The sequence below is a fragment of the Bombina bombina genome, chromosome 12, assembly GCF_027579735.1.
Source record: "Bombina bombina isolate aBomBom1 chromosome 12, aBomBom1.pri, whole genome shotgun sequence".
Lineage (NCBI taxonomy): Eukaryota > Metazoa > Chordata > Amphibia > Anura > Bombinatoridae > Bombina > Bombina bombina.
Window position 1 is genome coordinate 154,513,074 of NC_069510.1, and position 15,282 is coordinate 154,528,355.

At 40.7% G+C, this 15,282-nt stretch overlaps 1 protein-coding gene across 1 annotated transcript in view; it reads right to left on the bottom strand.

Annotated features, from left to right (window-relative positions):
• CRB2 (crumbs cell polarity complex component 2) overlaps window positions 1-15,282 on the bottom strand; it is a 275,022-nt gene that overhangs the window by 211,756 nt on the left and 47,984 nt on the right. Inside the window, exons 4-6 of the mRNA XM_053695489.1 lie at window positions 11,392-11,531; window positions 9,631-9,813; window positions 9-122 (exon numbers count right to left, since the gene is read on the bottom strand). Coding sequence (XP_053551464.1) covers window positions 9-122; window positions 9,631-9,813; window positions 11,392-11,531 — 437 coding nt within the window. The remainder of the gene's footprint in view (window positions 1-8; window positions 123-9,630; window positions 9,814-11,391; window positions 11,532-15,282) is intronic.

Sequence of the window (15,282 nt, forward strand, 5' to 3'; positions counted from 1 at the left end):
AGACATACCTGTAAATCCCAGTGTACAATCACATCGAAACTCATTAACCAGGTCGATGCAGGAGCCGCCATTGTGACAAGGCATGGACTCACACTCATTGATATTTATAGAGCAGTTTTCACCTAAGAACAAAAGAACAAATATGTTACCAGAGACCATTGGTGTATTTAGGTTTTGTGGTGCCCTAAGCACTAAAAATTAAGACAATATTAAACTAAAATTAGCTAATATTAAAAAGGTTCAATATATGTTGCACAAATTATCATTAAATCATGCAATTACTTTGTGCTTTAGACAGCTTACATGACCTTTATAAATAACTGAGAGAAGTACTATGCTACCTCCACCCATTTCCTTATAATGCCACCTTACTGGTAACATTTTCTGAGAACAACTGTATAAATTATCACTCCATAACTGTGTGTGTGTGTATATATTTATTTATTAAGTTAAGTTGCTAGCATTAACCCCTTTGCAGCTGAGCCATTTTTCACACATCTGTGCTCATTGACACATTCATTTTGACTTTTTTCCCTGAGAGGTGCTCACACAAATTGTACCTCTTTTTCCAGCAGACCAAGAAGTTTTAGATACTTTAGTTTGCAGAAGTATTTTAATATAGGAAAATGCCACCATAATGCAAATAACTAAATACATTTGTGTAATTTTCTATGGCAGCATGGCATGGGTGTCATTATTTCCTAAATAGTTAAACTCCAAACTTTATTGTCCCACATTAAGGGTTGCCACCTGTCAGAGAAAGACATGGACAGTTCTGGTTTTCATTCATTTGTGTGCCCGAGCTGAGTCAGGTCTGTACATGCAAATGTCAGGGTTTGGTGGCAAACAGCCACAGCCAAAAGAAGTGACACTGAATTTGCAACATACTGCACATGCCTACAGTTATTTTGGTCTTGTGTATGTGTTTGTGTGAGAGTGTCTGAGTGTGTAGTGGCTGTGTGTGTTTCTTTGTGTTTATCAGTGCCTTTCTGTGTGTGTTAGTCTGTGTGTGAGAGTGTGAGAGAGAGTGTCTGAGTGTGTAGTGTCTGTTTCTTTGTGTTTGTCAGTGCCTTTCTGTGTGTGTTAGTCTGTGTGTGAGAGTGTGAGAGAGTGAGTGTGTAGTGTCTGTTTCTTTGTGTTTGTCAGTGCCTTTCTGTGTGTGTTAGTCTGTGTGTGAGAGTGTCTCAGTGTGTAGTGTCTGTGTGTGTTTCTTTGTGTTTATCAGTGCCTTTCTGTGTGTGTTAGTCTGTGTGTGAAAGAGTGAGAGAGAGAGAGAGAGAATAGTGCTCGGCTTTGGCCTGATCTAAAGGTGGCAATCATACCCACATTTACCATCAGTTCACTTTCCCAAAACATCACAATTTAGTATATGATATCTATGTTTTTCAATTACAATTGATAAATAAAAATCAGAAGATAATTTTTAGCTCTCTGCACCATTTTGAAATATACAGAAAATGAGTAGGTATAAAAATATAACCCTCAGAGTATTATACAAAAAAAAATAAAAAAAATTATGCTTAACTGATAAATGTCTTTCTTTCCGGATATGGGAGTCCACAACGTCATTCCAATTACTAGTGGGAATATCTCTCCTGGCCAGCAGGAGGAGGCAAAGAGCACCACAGCAAAGCTGTTAAGTGTCACTCCCCTACCCATAATCCCAGTAAGGGAAATGGAAAATAAATAACACAAAAGGTGTAGAGGTGCCTGAGGTTTAGTCAAAAATAACTGACTTAATAAAAGGGTTGGGTCGTGGACTCTCCATATCCGGGAAGAAAGAAATTTATCAGGTAAGCATACATTTTGTTTTCTTTCCTAAGATATGGAGAGTCCACAACGTCATTCCAATTACTAGTGGGAAGCAATACCCAAGCTAGAGGACACAGAATGAATAGGGAGGGAGAACAAGACAGGCAGACCTAAACAGAAGGCACCACCGCTTGAAGAACCTTTCTCCCAAAAGAGGCCTTAGCCGAGGCAAAAGTATCAAATTTGGAAAAAGTATGCAGAGAGGACCAAGTTGCATCCTTACAAATCTGTTCCACAGAAGCTTCATTTTTGAAAGCCCAAGAAGAGGAGACAGCCCTAGTGGAATGAGCTGTAATTCTCTCAAGAGGCTGCTGTCCAACAGTCTCATAAGCAAAACAAATTATACTTCTCAACCAGAGGGAAAGAGAAGTAGCAGTAGCCTTCTGACCCTTACGCTTTCCAGAGAAACTAACAAACAGGGCAGAATACTGGCGAAAATCCTTAGTCGCCTGAAGATAGAATTTTAGAGCACACACTACATCCAAGTTGTGTAACAGACGTCCCTTATCAGAAGAAGGATTAGGACAGAGAGAAGGAACAACAATTTCCTGATTAATATTTCTATACGAAAACACTTTCGGAAGAAAACCCAATTTAGTACAAAGAACCGCCTTATCTGCATGAAAGATAAGGTAAGGTGAATTACACTGCAAAGCTGAGAGTTCCGAAACTCAGAAGAGCACAAGCAGAAGAGATAGCAATAAGAAACAAAACCTCCCAAGATAACAACTTAATATCTATAGAATGCAATGGCAGAAACAGAGCCTGCTGCAAAACTTTAAGAACAAGGTTAAGGCTCCAAAGAGGAGCAACAGGTTTAGACACAGGCCTGATTCTGACCAGGGCCTGACAAAAAGATTGAATATCACATCTGGCACATCTGTCAGACGCTTATGTAAAAGAATAGATAAAGCAGAAATCTGACCTTTCAGGTAACTGTCTGAAAACCCTTTCTCCAGACCTTCCTGGAGAAAGGACAAAATCTTAGAAATTCTGACCCTACTTCAAGAGTAGCCTTTGGATTCACACCAATAAAGGTATTTACGCCATACCTTATGGTAAATTTTATGAGTAACAGGCTTGCGAGCCTGTAGCATGGTCTCAATGACTGACTCAGAAAACCCACGCTTAACCAGAACTAAGCGTTCAATCTCCAAGCAGTGAGCTTCAGCAAAATGAGATTTGGATGGAGGAATGGACACTGAGTTAGAAGATCCTTCCTCAGAGGCAACCTCCAAGGTGGCAGAGATGACATATTCACTAGGTCTGCATACCAGATCCTGCAAGGCCATGCAGGAACTATAAGAATTGCCGACGCTCTCTCCTGTTTGATACGAGCAATGACTAGTGGAAGGAGTGCAAATGGAGGAAACAGATATGCTAGACCCAAATCCCAAGGAACTGCCAGAGCATCTATCAGAGCGGCCTGTAGATCTCTTGACCTTGGACCGTACCTTGAAAGCTTGGCGTTCTGCCGAGATGCCATCAGATCCAATTTCGACACCCCCCAACTTGAGGGTTAACCTGGAGAACACCTCCGGATGGAGAGCCCACTCCCCGGGATGAAATGTCTGTCTGCTCAGGAAATCTGCTTCCCAATGGTCCACTCCTGGAATGTGGATGGCATATAGACAACAATTGTGAGCTACTGCCCACTGAATAATCCGTGCCACCTCCATCATGGCTAAGGAACTCCGAGCTTGTCCCTCAAAGCCATCAGAGCATTGTAAATCACTCTCAACTCCAAGATGTTTATGGGGAGAGCATACTCCTCCCGAGTCCATAGTCCCTAACCCTTTAACAAGTCCCAGACTGCTCACCAGCCTAGCAGGCTGGCATTCTATGTTCACAATCACCCAGGAAGGTCTCCGGAAGCATGTGCCCTGAGACAGATGGTCCTGAGAAAGCCACCACGAGAGTCTCTTGTCAACTGGTCTAAATCTATCCTCTGAGACAGATCCAAATGGTCTCCATTCCATTGTCTGAGCATGCATAATTGCAGAGCTCTCAAATGGAATTGAGCAAAGGGAATGATGTCCATGGAAGCGACCATCCAACCAATTACCTCCATGCATTGAGCCACGGATGGCCGAACAGTAGACTGTAGAGAGAGGCAAGAGGAGAGATTTTGGATTTTCTGACCTACATCATAAAAAATTTCATAGATAGGGAATCCATTATGGTCCCTAAGAAAACCAACCTTGTAGCTGGAACAAGGGAACTCTTTTCCAGATTCACTTTCCATCCGTGGGAACGTAAAAAAGAGAACAAGATCTCTGTATGAGAGTTTGCTTGTTGAAAAGATGGCACCTGAACCAATATGTTGTCCAGTTAGGGCGCCACTGCAATTCCTCGAGACCTGATCACTGCCAAGAGAGCCCCTAGAACCTTTGAGAAAATTCTGGGAGCTGTGGCGAGGCCAAACAGAAGAGCCCCAAATTGAAAGTGTTTGTCTAGAAAGGTGAATCTCAGGAACTTGTGATGATCCCTGTGAATGGGAACATGAAGATACGCATCCTTCAGCTCTATGGTCATCATGAACTGACCCTCTTAGACCAAAGTAAGAATGGAATGAATGGTTTCCATTTTGAAGGACAGTACCCTGAGAAATTAGTTAAGAAACTTTAGGTCTAAAATGGGTAAAAAAGTTCCCTTTTTTTTGGGAACCACAAACCGATTTGAATAGAATCCTAGACCCTGTTCTCTTAAAGGGACAGAAACAATCACCCCCAGGGAGGAAAGATCTTGAATGCAGTTCAAGAATTCCTCTCTTTTTACCTGATCTGCAGATAGTCTTGAGAGGTGGAATCTGCCCCTGGGAGGGAAAGATTTGAATTCTATTTTGTAACCCTGAGATACTATGCCCACAGCCCAAGGATCAGGGACATCTTGTATCCACATTTGACAAAACAGGGAAAGTCTACCCCCACTTGATCTGATCCCAGACCGGGGGCAGACCCTTCATGCTGACTTAGACTCAGCTGCAGGTTTCTTTGATTGCTTCCCCTTGTTCCAAAACTGATTGGGCTTCCAAGAAGACTTGGACTGTTCCTGCATGGAAGATGAAGACTTTTGACCTTTGAAGTTAGGAAAGGAACAACAAGTACTTTGATGTCCTTTAGGTCTGTTCTTCTTGTCTTGTGGTAGAAAAGACCCTTTTCCACCCGTAATATCAGAAATTATTTCTGCCAGACCAGGTTCAAACAAGGTTTTACCCTTGTAAGGAAGTGCCAGAAGCTTGGATTTGGAGGTAACATCAGCTGACCAAGATTGCAGCCACAAAGCCATGTGGGCTAAGTCAGTGAAGCCAGACATATTGGCTCCCAGTCTAATAATTTGTAAGTTAGCATCAGAAATAAAGGAACTGGCTAATTTAAGAGCCTTAATCCTATCTTGAATCTCCTCCAGTGGAGTCTCTGCTAAAATAGATTCAGACAAGGCATTGCACCAATAAGATGCATCACTTGCTACTGTGGCAATACAAACTGCAGGTTGCCATTGAAGACCCTGGTGAACATACATCTTTTTCAAATAAGCCTCCAGCTTCTTGTCCATGGAATCCTTGAAAAGAGCAGCTATCCTCTATAGGGATCATAGTTCTCTTAGCCAGAGTAGAAATAGCCCCTTCTACTTTAGGCAACGTGCTCCATGAATCTTTAATGGAGTCAGCAACAGGAAACATCTTTTTAAAAACTGGAGACGGGGAGAAAGGTATCCCTCGCTTCTTCCATTCCTGTGAAATAATCTCCGTCACATGGTCTGGAACAGAAAACACTTCCACAGAGGAAGGAAAATCATAGTATTCATTAAGTTTACTAGATTTCTTAGGGTTGACAAGGACAGGGTTATCTGAGTTGTCCAAAGTAGCTAATACCTCCTTTAGCAATACACAAAGGTGTTCAAGCTTAAATCTGAAGTTTACTTCTTCAGCTTTAGATAAAATAATTATACTGTCCGAATCTGATGTTTCACCCTCAGAGGACACCGAGGTATCCTCCTCATCAGATTTATGAGAGAGTGCAACCTGTGTAGCCGCAAACGGAACAGATACCTTACAATCTGACAACTTTTTAGATTTCCTCTTGCGCTTCCCCAACATGGGAAAAGCAGATAAAGCCACTGATACCGCAGAGGATATTTGAGCAGCAAAATCTGATGGCAAATAATCTCCTCCAGGAGGCTGAGAGGAACTGCAGGGCACTGTATGTGACACCATTAAGGCTTGGGACGCTTGAGGAGAAAACTATGGCATAGCCTGAACAGCATCATCCAGAGAGACATTAGGCTCATTTAAAATAAAAAAAAATATTTACATTTTAAAGTTTTATCTAGACATGAGGTACAACATTGCACAGGCAACACAATCTGGTTCTCTAGACACAATAAGCATTTGTCCATAGGAACAGACTCCTGCTCCATGTCCATATAGCACAGTAATCCACCGGAATGGCAAAAAAAAAATATTTTTATTTTTTCCTTTTTTTTTTAAAAAAAAGTATACTGTCACTTTAAATGTTTCAAAGTGGAATTGTGATAAAAAATACACCCATCACTAAGGACCTCTACACCTCAGCAGAATTGAGGTTCCTACCTGCCCCTCCAGAGTATAGAAAATCTTGACAGACACGGGTTTATAACACGAGCAAACTCGCCGGTATCACAGGCACAGCAGACGCCGCTCAGATGAAATTTTAAGAGCGGAAGCGTGTAGTTCATGTGATCGGCTAAATTGAAAGTGTGCAACTAAGTAAAACACGCGAGTCAAAGCCGATTAAGACATACAGCAATTAAGACCGTTAGTATAAGCTTCCTCATATGTCACCGCTTCAGTCAAAAAACTGCCAAACTTCCTCTGAAACCGTTCCTCCTGAACGTATACAAACTCCGGCACTCATAATATAATAAACACCCCAGAGTTGTAAAAATAAATGACCCACCAGGGAAAACTATGCTTAAAATAAAGAATGAGCCACAATATAGGGTTAACTCCTTCACACCCATAAAGAAGGATTAACCCCAAAGTCTCTAGACACCGCACCAGCAGACTGCCAAAATAAAATCCTTAACTAAGGATTTAATATGTCCCAAGTAAAATGCTGAGAATTTTTCTTAAGTGCAAGTCTCCCAAACCTAGAAGACAAAAGCACTTACCTGCAAATCCAGCTGTCCGGCAGGTAGACAGCTCACAAGGCGTGAAAGGACACATACTCCTTACAGAGACCTGTAGAAAAAGAAACAGAATAACCAACTCTGGCTTTCTATACTATGAGCAGCAAACATGTTAGAAAACTAAGCAAGGACTACCTCACAACTTTCTAACTGCTTAAAAGCCACCACTACTGAAGAGATTGACGTGGACACAGCTAAACCCAAAAACTAGCTTGTAGTTCAATTTTTTCTTCAGACACCAAACTTCACATCCCCCATTGACAGAGGCAAAGAGAATGACTGGGGATTATGGGTAGGGGATTGACACTTAACAGCTTTGCTGTGGTGCTCTTTGCCTCCTCCTGCTGGCCAGGAGAGATATTCCCACTAGTAATTGGAATGATGTTGTGGACTCTCCATATCTTAGGAAAGAAATATAGTTCTACCAAAAGTCATCCTATATAGAATTTCACAAAATATCACAATCGTGAAAAATTGTTTTATTAGTTCAGACAAACGTGGCTTTATAAGCCCTAACATCAACAGCACAACAAAATTATGCTAGTGGCTACTAACAGCTTATCATTATTAATATGACGATCATTTGATAGCTGTAAGGACATGAAACCCTTTAATTGAATCAGTGGGACATCACTATTTCAAATTAGGGGTTTTAGGATATATTTCTATGGTGAGGGGGTAATAAAGGCCACTTAAAAAAAATGGCAGATCCCCAGAATTAGAACTAATGCCTTGTGGTGGTATTGTTGTGATAATCATCTGGTAGGGTGATGGATGCAGGACCACTTGTTTGAAAGAGCAGTATTGTTGCTTTCAAATGAAGTTTCTCAAGTTTGTCTATGTATTGTGGGGGGCAACTTAGGTCATATATTACCCCCCCCCCCAATGTTGTTCCATATGCCTATGGTTATGTCAGATGATCAATGGTGCCCTGGTCTTGTCCCACTGTAGTGCGTATTTTGGGGTGCTTAAGCCCCTATTATACAGAGCACTGTAAAAGTTGCCTAGAAAATAGGTGTTAGCTATTTCTATGGTAATCATCTGCTACCTTAAGGGGTATGAGACCTCTCTTTTGAAAATGTGTAATCCTCTCTTTCATGTGAGGGGTGTATGTGTGTTTTATGCTGTCTTTAGGGGATATATGGAGGCTTTGAGCTTTTTTAGTCTAGTTTCACACTCCCTAGACTGTAGTATTAGCTGGTTACACAGTTTGCTTTTGGCCTCTCCAGGCCAGTGTTTCTCAACCATGGTCGCCAAGTACCCCCAACAGGCCAGGTTTTCATTATAGCTGAACCAGTGCACAGCTGAAGTAATCATCTAAGCAGTAACACCATGGTTACTAACCTGCTCTCACCCATCAGTTGATTATTTCACCTGTGCACTGGTTCAGCTATAATGAAAACCTGGCCTGATGGGGGTACTTGAGGAGCGTCGTTGAGAAACAATGCTCTAGGCAACATAGGAGAAATGTCTTGTTTACCATCAGCTAATTTCCTTCCTTTGAGGTCAGGCATTTCTCTCAACCTCTCCATAAAACCTGACCTTCCTTTTCTACCCCTGATTCAGACTCATCTTAAAAACTCTCTGCTACCATTGGTTCATATCTGACCACCTACCAATAAAATGAAACCAAACAAATAAATAATTAATGTTAAATATTATAACCGACCACTCTTTATCTAAAAGCTTTTGGAAACTCACTCTCATCTCTATTTACGATCGGCCACAAAGGTTCTCCTGTATAAAGGGCAGGACTGGGGCCAAAAATAGGCATGGGCACCCAAAACTGACAAATATAATGTACTAGTTTGATTTACAAAAGCATATAAAGCTTGCAGCATTCTTCCATAACAGTATTTTGTAAATGTATTGCAATTAAATAGTAAAAAATTTAAATAATGTAATAAAAAACAAAAGTTATTGAAGTTCACATTTAAATAAAGAATAACCGCTTATTGCTCATCAGTCTGTGTAGTCACAGTCACTCAAAATAGCAGGCACCTGAGCAGGGCAAGACTGGCTCTGACCTGGTTAACAATCACAGCAAAGCAGTGAGAGGCAAGGCAGTTAATAATGCTGGTGACAGAGCAGGGCTAAGGCGACAGGCCCTGGATTCCCTGGTAAATGCCATGTATTCCCTATGCTCATCCGGACTTTCCTGTATATAATCAGTGTTGTAGTCCAGCCTTTTTTACTCTATGGAGGCTGAAGCTTTAAAGAGATACTCTACCTGTATTTCAAATGCAAATTTTAGTACTGGAACTCCCAAGCAGGATGCGGCTGGTCGGCCAATCAGGAGTGGCAGTTAAACAACCTGCCACTCACCAGCAATTTCCTGCTTGGGAGCTACCTAAGATGCTGACTTTACCTATGTATTTAACACATTTGCATGGGTTAAAACACAAAATAAACTAGGGTCAGCAATCCAAAAATACTAGCTTTACAGATTTTTGTTTTTTAGATTATTCCTTGTTAAAGCTTTTCCTAAAAGTCAGTTTATACCTTGACTGCTCTCTTTCTAAGTGAATTGAACTGGCCACTTTCTTGTGGTCTCCGTGAATAAACACCAGTATTTTCTAAATCACACAGCAAATGTTTCTATATGTTTCTACCAGTCCTTTACGTGTTTACGTGAAAACATCTGCTCACCTGTAAACCCCGGCTGGCAGCGACAAACATATCCTACAGCACTACTATAACTGAAGTCTGTATCAAACTCTGGCTCGGTCCAATAATTTGACTGGTTGGAGCGTTCTAGACAAAGTGCACCGTTATCACATGGTTGTGATGAACATTCATCATCGTCAGTAGCACATTGATCACCAGAATATCCTGCAAAATATAAGCAGTAAGAGGAGCATAACTACATATATAATAAACAAAAAAGAACAGAAGGATACAATTTGTTATGTTCTTATTAACATTATTGTCTTTTATACAAGTACACACATTTATGTAGTTACAATCCACATTTTAGGCATGATCATATAAACTCAAAGAGTTGAAAGAGACAAAATGCGCAGGGGTAAATTGTCTGAGTTTCTAGAATGGTTTGTTGTTGCAGCAATTGTGAGAAGAGGGAGCTGTAAGCTTATCTTGCTGGGGTACGGTGATGAGGAACTTTAGGAGGGGGGTGGACATTTCAAACAGTACTTGAAGCTTTTAAAGGTGGTAGACAGTGAGAAAGCAAGATATAGGGTTCCCTAGAACATGTTCAGCAGAAGAGAAGTCTTGGAGATGGGAGAGGAAGGGTATTATGATGGGGGAAGAGACACATAAGTCATAGGAGATGGGAGAGGAAGGGTATTTTGATGGAAAAGAAGTGGCATAAGTCATAGGAGTTGGGGTAGGAAGGGTATAAATGGGAAAAAAGAGACGTAAGTCATAGGAGATGGGAGAGGAAAGGTTTAATGATGGAAAAAAAGAGGCCTAAGTCATAGGAGATGGGAGAGGAAGGGTATAATGATGGAGGAAAAGAGGCGTAGGTCATAGGAGACGGGAGAGGAAGGGTATAATGATGGAGGAAAAGAGGCGTAGGTCATAGGTTTTAAATGGTCATACCCCATACTTTTTTTTTAATCTTTTAGCAGTGCAGCCAATTAGATGCTGTACCCCCTGCCCTATTAAACACAGTGATTCCTGCTCCCGTATCCCTGCTTCATTAGTGGTTTTTTAGTGAATGATCAGTCAAGTATACACTGTAGCAAAGCTAGACAGTCACAACAGAGAATCAGGGTCGCAGTAGCGCTCCCTGCTATTTTAATGAGGTTGGCGATACAGCTTATAATAGTTTGTACATAGAGAAAACAGTAGCATAGAGGTATGGGCAGCAGACAATAACGGTCACTAATTATTGCTCCTTCGGCCAGGGCCATGATTAGTAATTGTGGGGCACTGGGCAAGACTCATTTATGGGGCCCCTCTGCCCTGCCCCCTTCTTCTCCCCCTGACTCAAGTATGACCCACCCTTGTCCCAACACCTAACATTCAGTGTGTCCTATATACAGAATAGCAATATACTTTACACCTCCAGATACCATAAAAACCTTCTTCACAAGCGAAATACAGGGATGTACATTGTACCTTCTTATACCCTCACCCCTAACAATGACATGGCCGGTATTTGTAAGGCTCAGGTCAAAGATGAAAATAAAAATTAAATATAGAAATAAAGGTTATCATGGTCAAACTTACTCATTACCCAAAGTGTATTGGAATCTAATAATAAAAAAATGATCAATTAAAAAACAGTCCCAGCAGCTTTAGTTACAGATTTAAAGGATGGGGTGGTTGTGAAACGTCTATAACTGACCTTCTCCTATTGCATTATGGGATATCCCATCAGTTTGTGTCACTGTCACATTGATTATTTTGTTTCCACAACACATGGTAAGTTAGGGCCATACTCACCGGGCCAGCAGAGACAGCTGAAGCTTTTCACCCCTTCTAGACAGGAGCCGTTATTCCAGCAGGGGTTGGATGCACACTCTGGGATGTCAATCTCACACTGGTCCCCCACAAATCCTGTGTCAGTGCAGTTACACTCATACCTGAAATACAGACAAAGTATCACATAAAGCACTTTACACCAAAGAGATCCAAATAATTAGCCTGTTGGGGGGTTAGTTATAAAAACGTAGAGATGTGTGTGGCTAGTGGGCGAGCAGTGTATATATAGAAACAGACCTTATTGTATACAGAGCAGTATAAAACCATATACACAAGTATATCTGTAGAGCAGTGTATAGATACAAACAGACCTTACTGTATACAGAGCAGTATAACACCATATACACAAGTATGTCTGCAGGGCAGTGTATAAATACAAACAGACCTTACTGTATACAGAGCAGTATAACACCATATACACAAGTATGTCTGCAGGGCAGTGTATAGACACAGACCTTACTGTATACAGAGCAGTATAACACCATATACACAAGTATGTCTGCAGGGCAGTATATAGATACAAACAGACCTTACTGTATACAGAGCAGTATAACACCATATACTCAAGTATGTCTGCAGGGCAATATATAGATACAAACAGACCTTACTGTATACAGAGCAGTATAACACCATATACACAAGTATGTCTGCAGGGCAGTGTATAGATACAAACAGACCTTACTGTATACAGAGCAGTATAACACCATATACACAAGTATGTCTGCAGGGCAGTGTATAGATACAAACAGACCTTACTGTATACAGAGCAGTATAACACCATATACACAAGTATGTCTGCAGGGCAGTGTATAGATACAAACAGACCTTACTGTATACAGAGTAGTATAACACCATATACACAAGTATGTCTGCAGGGCAGTGTATAGATACAAACAGACCTTACTGTATACAGAGCAGTATAACACCATATACACAAGTATATCTGCAGGGCAGTGTATAGATACAAACAGACCTTACTGTATACAGAGCAGTATAAAGCCATATACACAAGTATGTCTGCAGGGCAGTGTATAGATACAAACAGACCTTACTGTATACAGAGTAGTATAACACCATATACACAAGTATATCTGCAGGGCAGTGTATAGATACAAGCAGACCTTACTGTATACAGAGCAGTATAAAGCCATATACACAAGTATATCTGCAGGGCAGTGTATATATACAAACAGACCTTACTGTATACAGAGCAGTATAACACCATATACACAAGTATATCTGCAGGGCAGTATATAGATACAAACAGACCTTACTGTATACAGAGCAGTATAACACCATATACACAAGTATGTCTGCAGGGCAGTGTATAGATACAAACAGACCTTACTGTATACAGAGCAGTATAACACCATATACACAAGTATGTCTGCAGGGCAGTGTATAGATACAAACAGACCTTACTGTATACAGAGCAGTATAACACCATATACACAAGTATGTCTGCAGGGCAGTGTATAGATACAAACAGACCTTACTGTAACAGAGCAGTATAACACCATATACACAAGTATGTCTGCAGGGCAGTGTATAGATACAAAGAGACCTTACTGTATACAGAGCAGTATAACACCATATACACAAGTATGTCTGCAGGGCAGTGTATAGATACAAACAGACCTTACTGTATACAGAGCAGTATAACACCATATACACAAGTATATCTGCAGGGCAGTGTATAGATACAAACAGACCTTACTGTATACAGACCAGTATAAAGCCATATACACAAGTATGTCTGCAGGGCAGTGTATAGATACAAACAGACCTTACTGTATACAGAGCAGTATAACACCATATACACAAGTATGTCTGCAGGGCAGTGTATAGATACAAACAGACCTTACTGTATACAGAGCAGTATAACACCATATACACAAGTATATCTGCAGGGCAGTGTATAGATACACACAGACCTTACTGTATACAGAGCAGTATAACACCATATACACAAGTATGTCTGCAGGGCAGAGTATAGATACAAACAGACCTTACTGTATACAGAGCAGTATAACACCATATACACAAGTATGTCTGCAGGGCAGTGTATAGATACAAACAGACCTTACTGTATACAGAGCAGTATAACACCATATACACAAGTATATCTGCAGGGCAGTGTATAGATACAAACAGACCTTACTGTATACAGAGCAGTATAACACCATATACACAAGTATATCTGCAGGGCAGTGTATAGATACAAACAGACCTTACTGTATACAGACCAGTATAAAGCCATATACACAAGTATGTCTGCAGGGCAGTGTATAGATACAAACAGACCTTACTGTATACAGAGCAGTATAACACCATATACACAAGTATGTCTGCAGGGCAGTGTATAGATACAAACAGACCTTACTGTATACAGAGCAGTATAACACCATATACACAAGTATGTCTGCAAGGCAGTGTATAGATACCAACAGACCTTACTGTATACAGAGCAGTATAACACCATATACACAAGTATGTCTGCAAGGCAGTGTATAGATACAAACAGACCTTACTGTATACAGAGCAGTATAACACCATATACACAAGTATGTCTGCAGGGCAGAGTATAGATACAAACAGACCTTACTGTATACAGAGCAGTATAACACCATATACACAAGTATGTCTGCAGGGCAGAGTATAGATACAAACAGACCTTACTGTATACAGAGCAGTATAACACCATATACACAAGTATGTCTGCAGGGCAGTGTATAGATACAAACAGACCTTACTGTATACAGAGCAGTATAACACCATATACACAAGTATGTCTGCAGGGCAGAGTATAGATACAAACAGACCTTACTGTATACAGAGCAGTATAACACCATATACTCAAGTATGTCTGCAGGGCAGTGTATAGATACAAACAGACCTTACTGTATACAGAGCAGTATAACACCATATACACAAGTATGTCTGCAGGGCAGTATATAGATACACACAGACCTTACTGTATACAGAGCAGTATAACACCATATACACAAGTATGTCTGCAGGGCAGTGTATAGATACAAACAGACCTTACTGTATACAGAGCAGTATAACACCATATACACAAGTATGTCTGCAGGGCAGAGTATAGATACAAACAGACCTTACTGTATACAGAGCAGTATAACACCATATACACAAGTATGTCTGCAGGGCAGAGTATAGATACAAACAGACCTTACTGTATACAGAGCAGTATAACACCATATACACAAGTATATCTGCAGGGCAGTGTATAGATACAAACAGACCTTACTGTATACAGAGCAGTATAACACCATATACACAAGTATGTCTGCAGGGCAGTGTATAGATACAAACAGACCTTACTGTATACAGAGCAGTATAACACCATATACACAAGTATGTCTGCAGGGCAGTGTATAGATACAAACAGACCTTACTGTATACAGAGCAGTATAACACCATATACACAAGTATGTCTGCAGGGCAGTGTATAGATACAAGCAGACCTTACTGTATTCAGAGCAGTATAACACCATATACACAAGTATGTCTGCAGGGCAGTGTATAAATACAAACAGACCTTACTGTATACAGAGCAGTATAACACCATATACACAAGTATGTCTGCAGGGCAGTGTATAGATACAAACAGACCTTACTGTATACAGAGCAGTATAACACCATATACACAAGTATGTCTGCAGGGCAGTGTATAGATACACACAGACCTTACTGTATACAGAGCAGTATAACACCATATACACAAGTATATCTGCAGGGCAGTGTATAGATACAAACAGACCTTACTGTATACAGAGCAGTATAACACCATATACACAAGTATGTCTGCAGGGCAGTGTATAGATACAA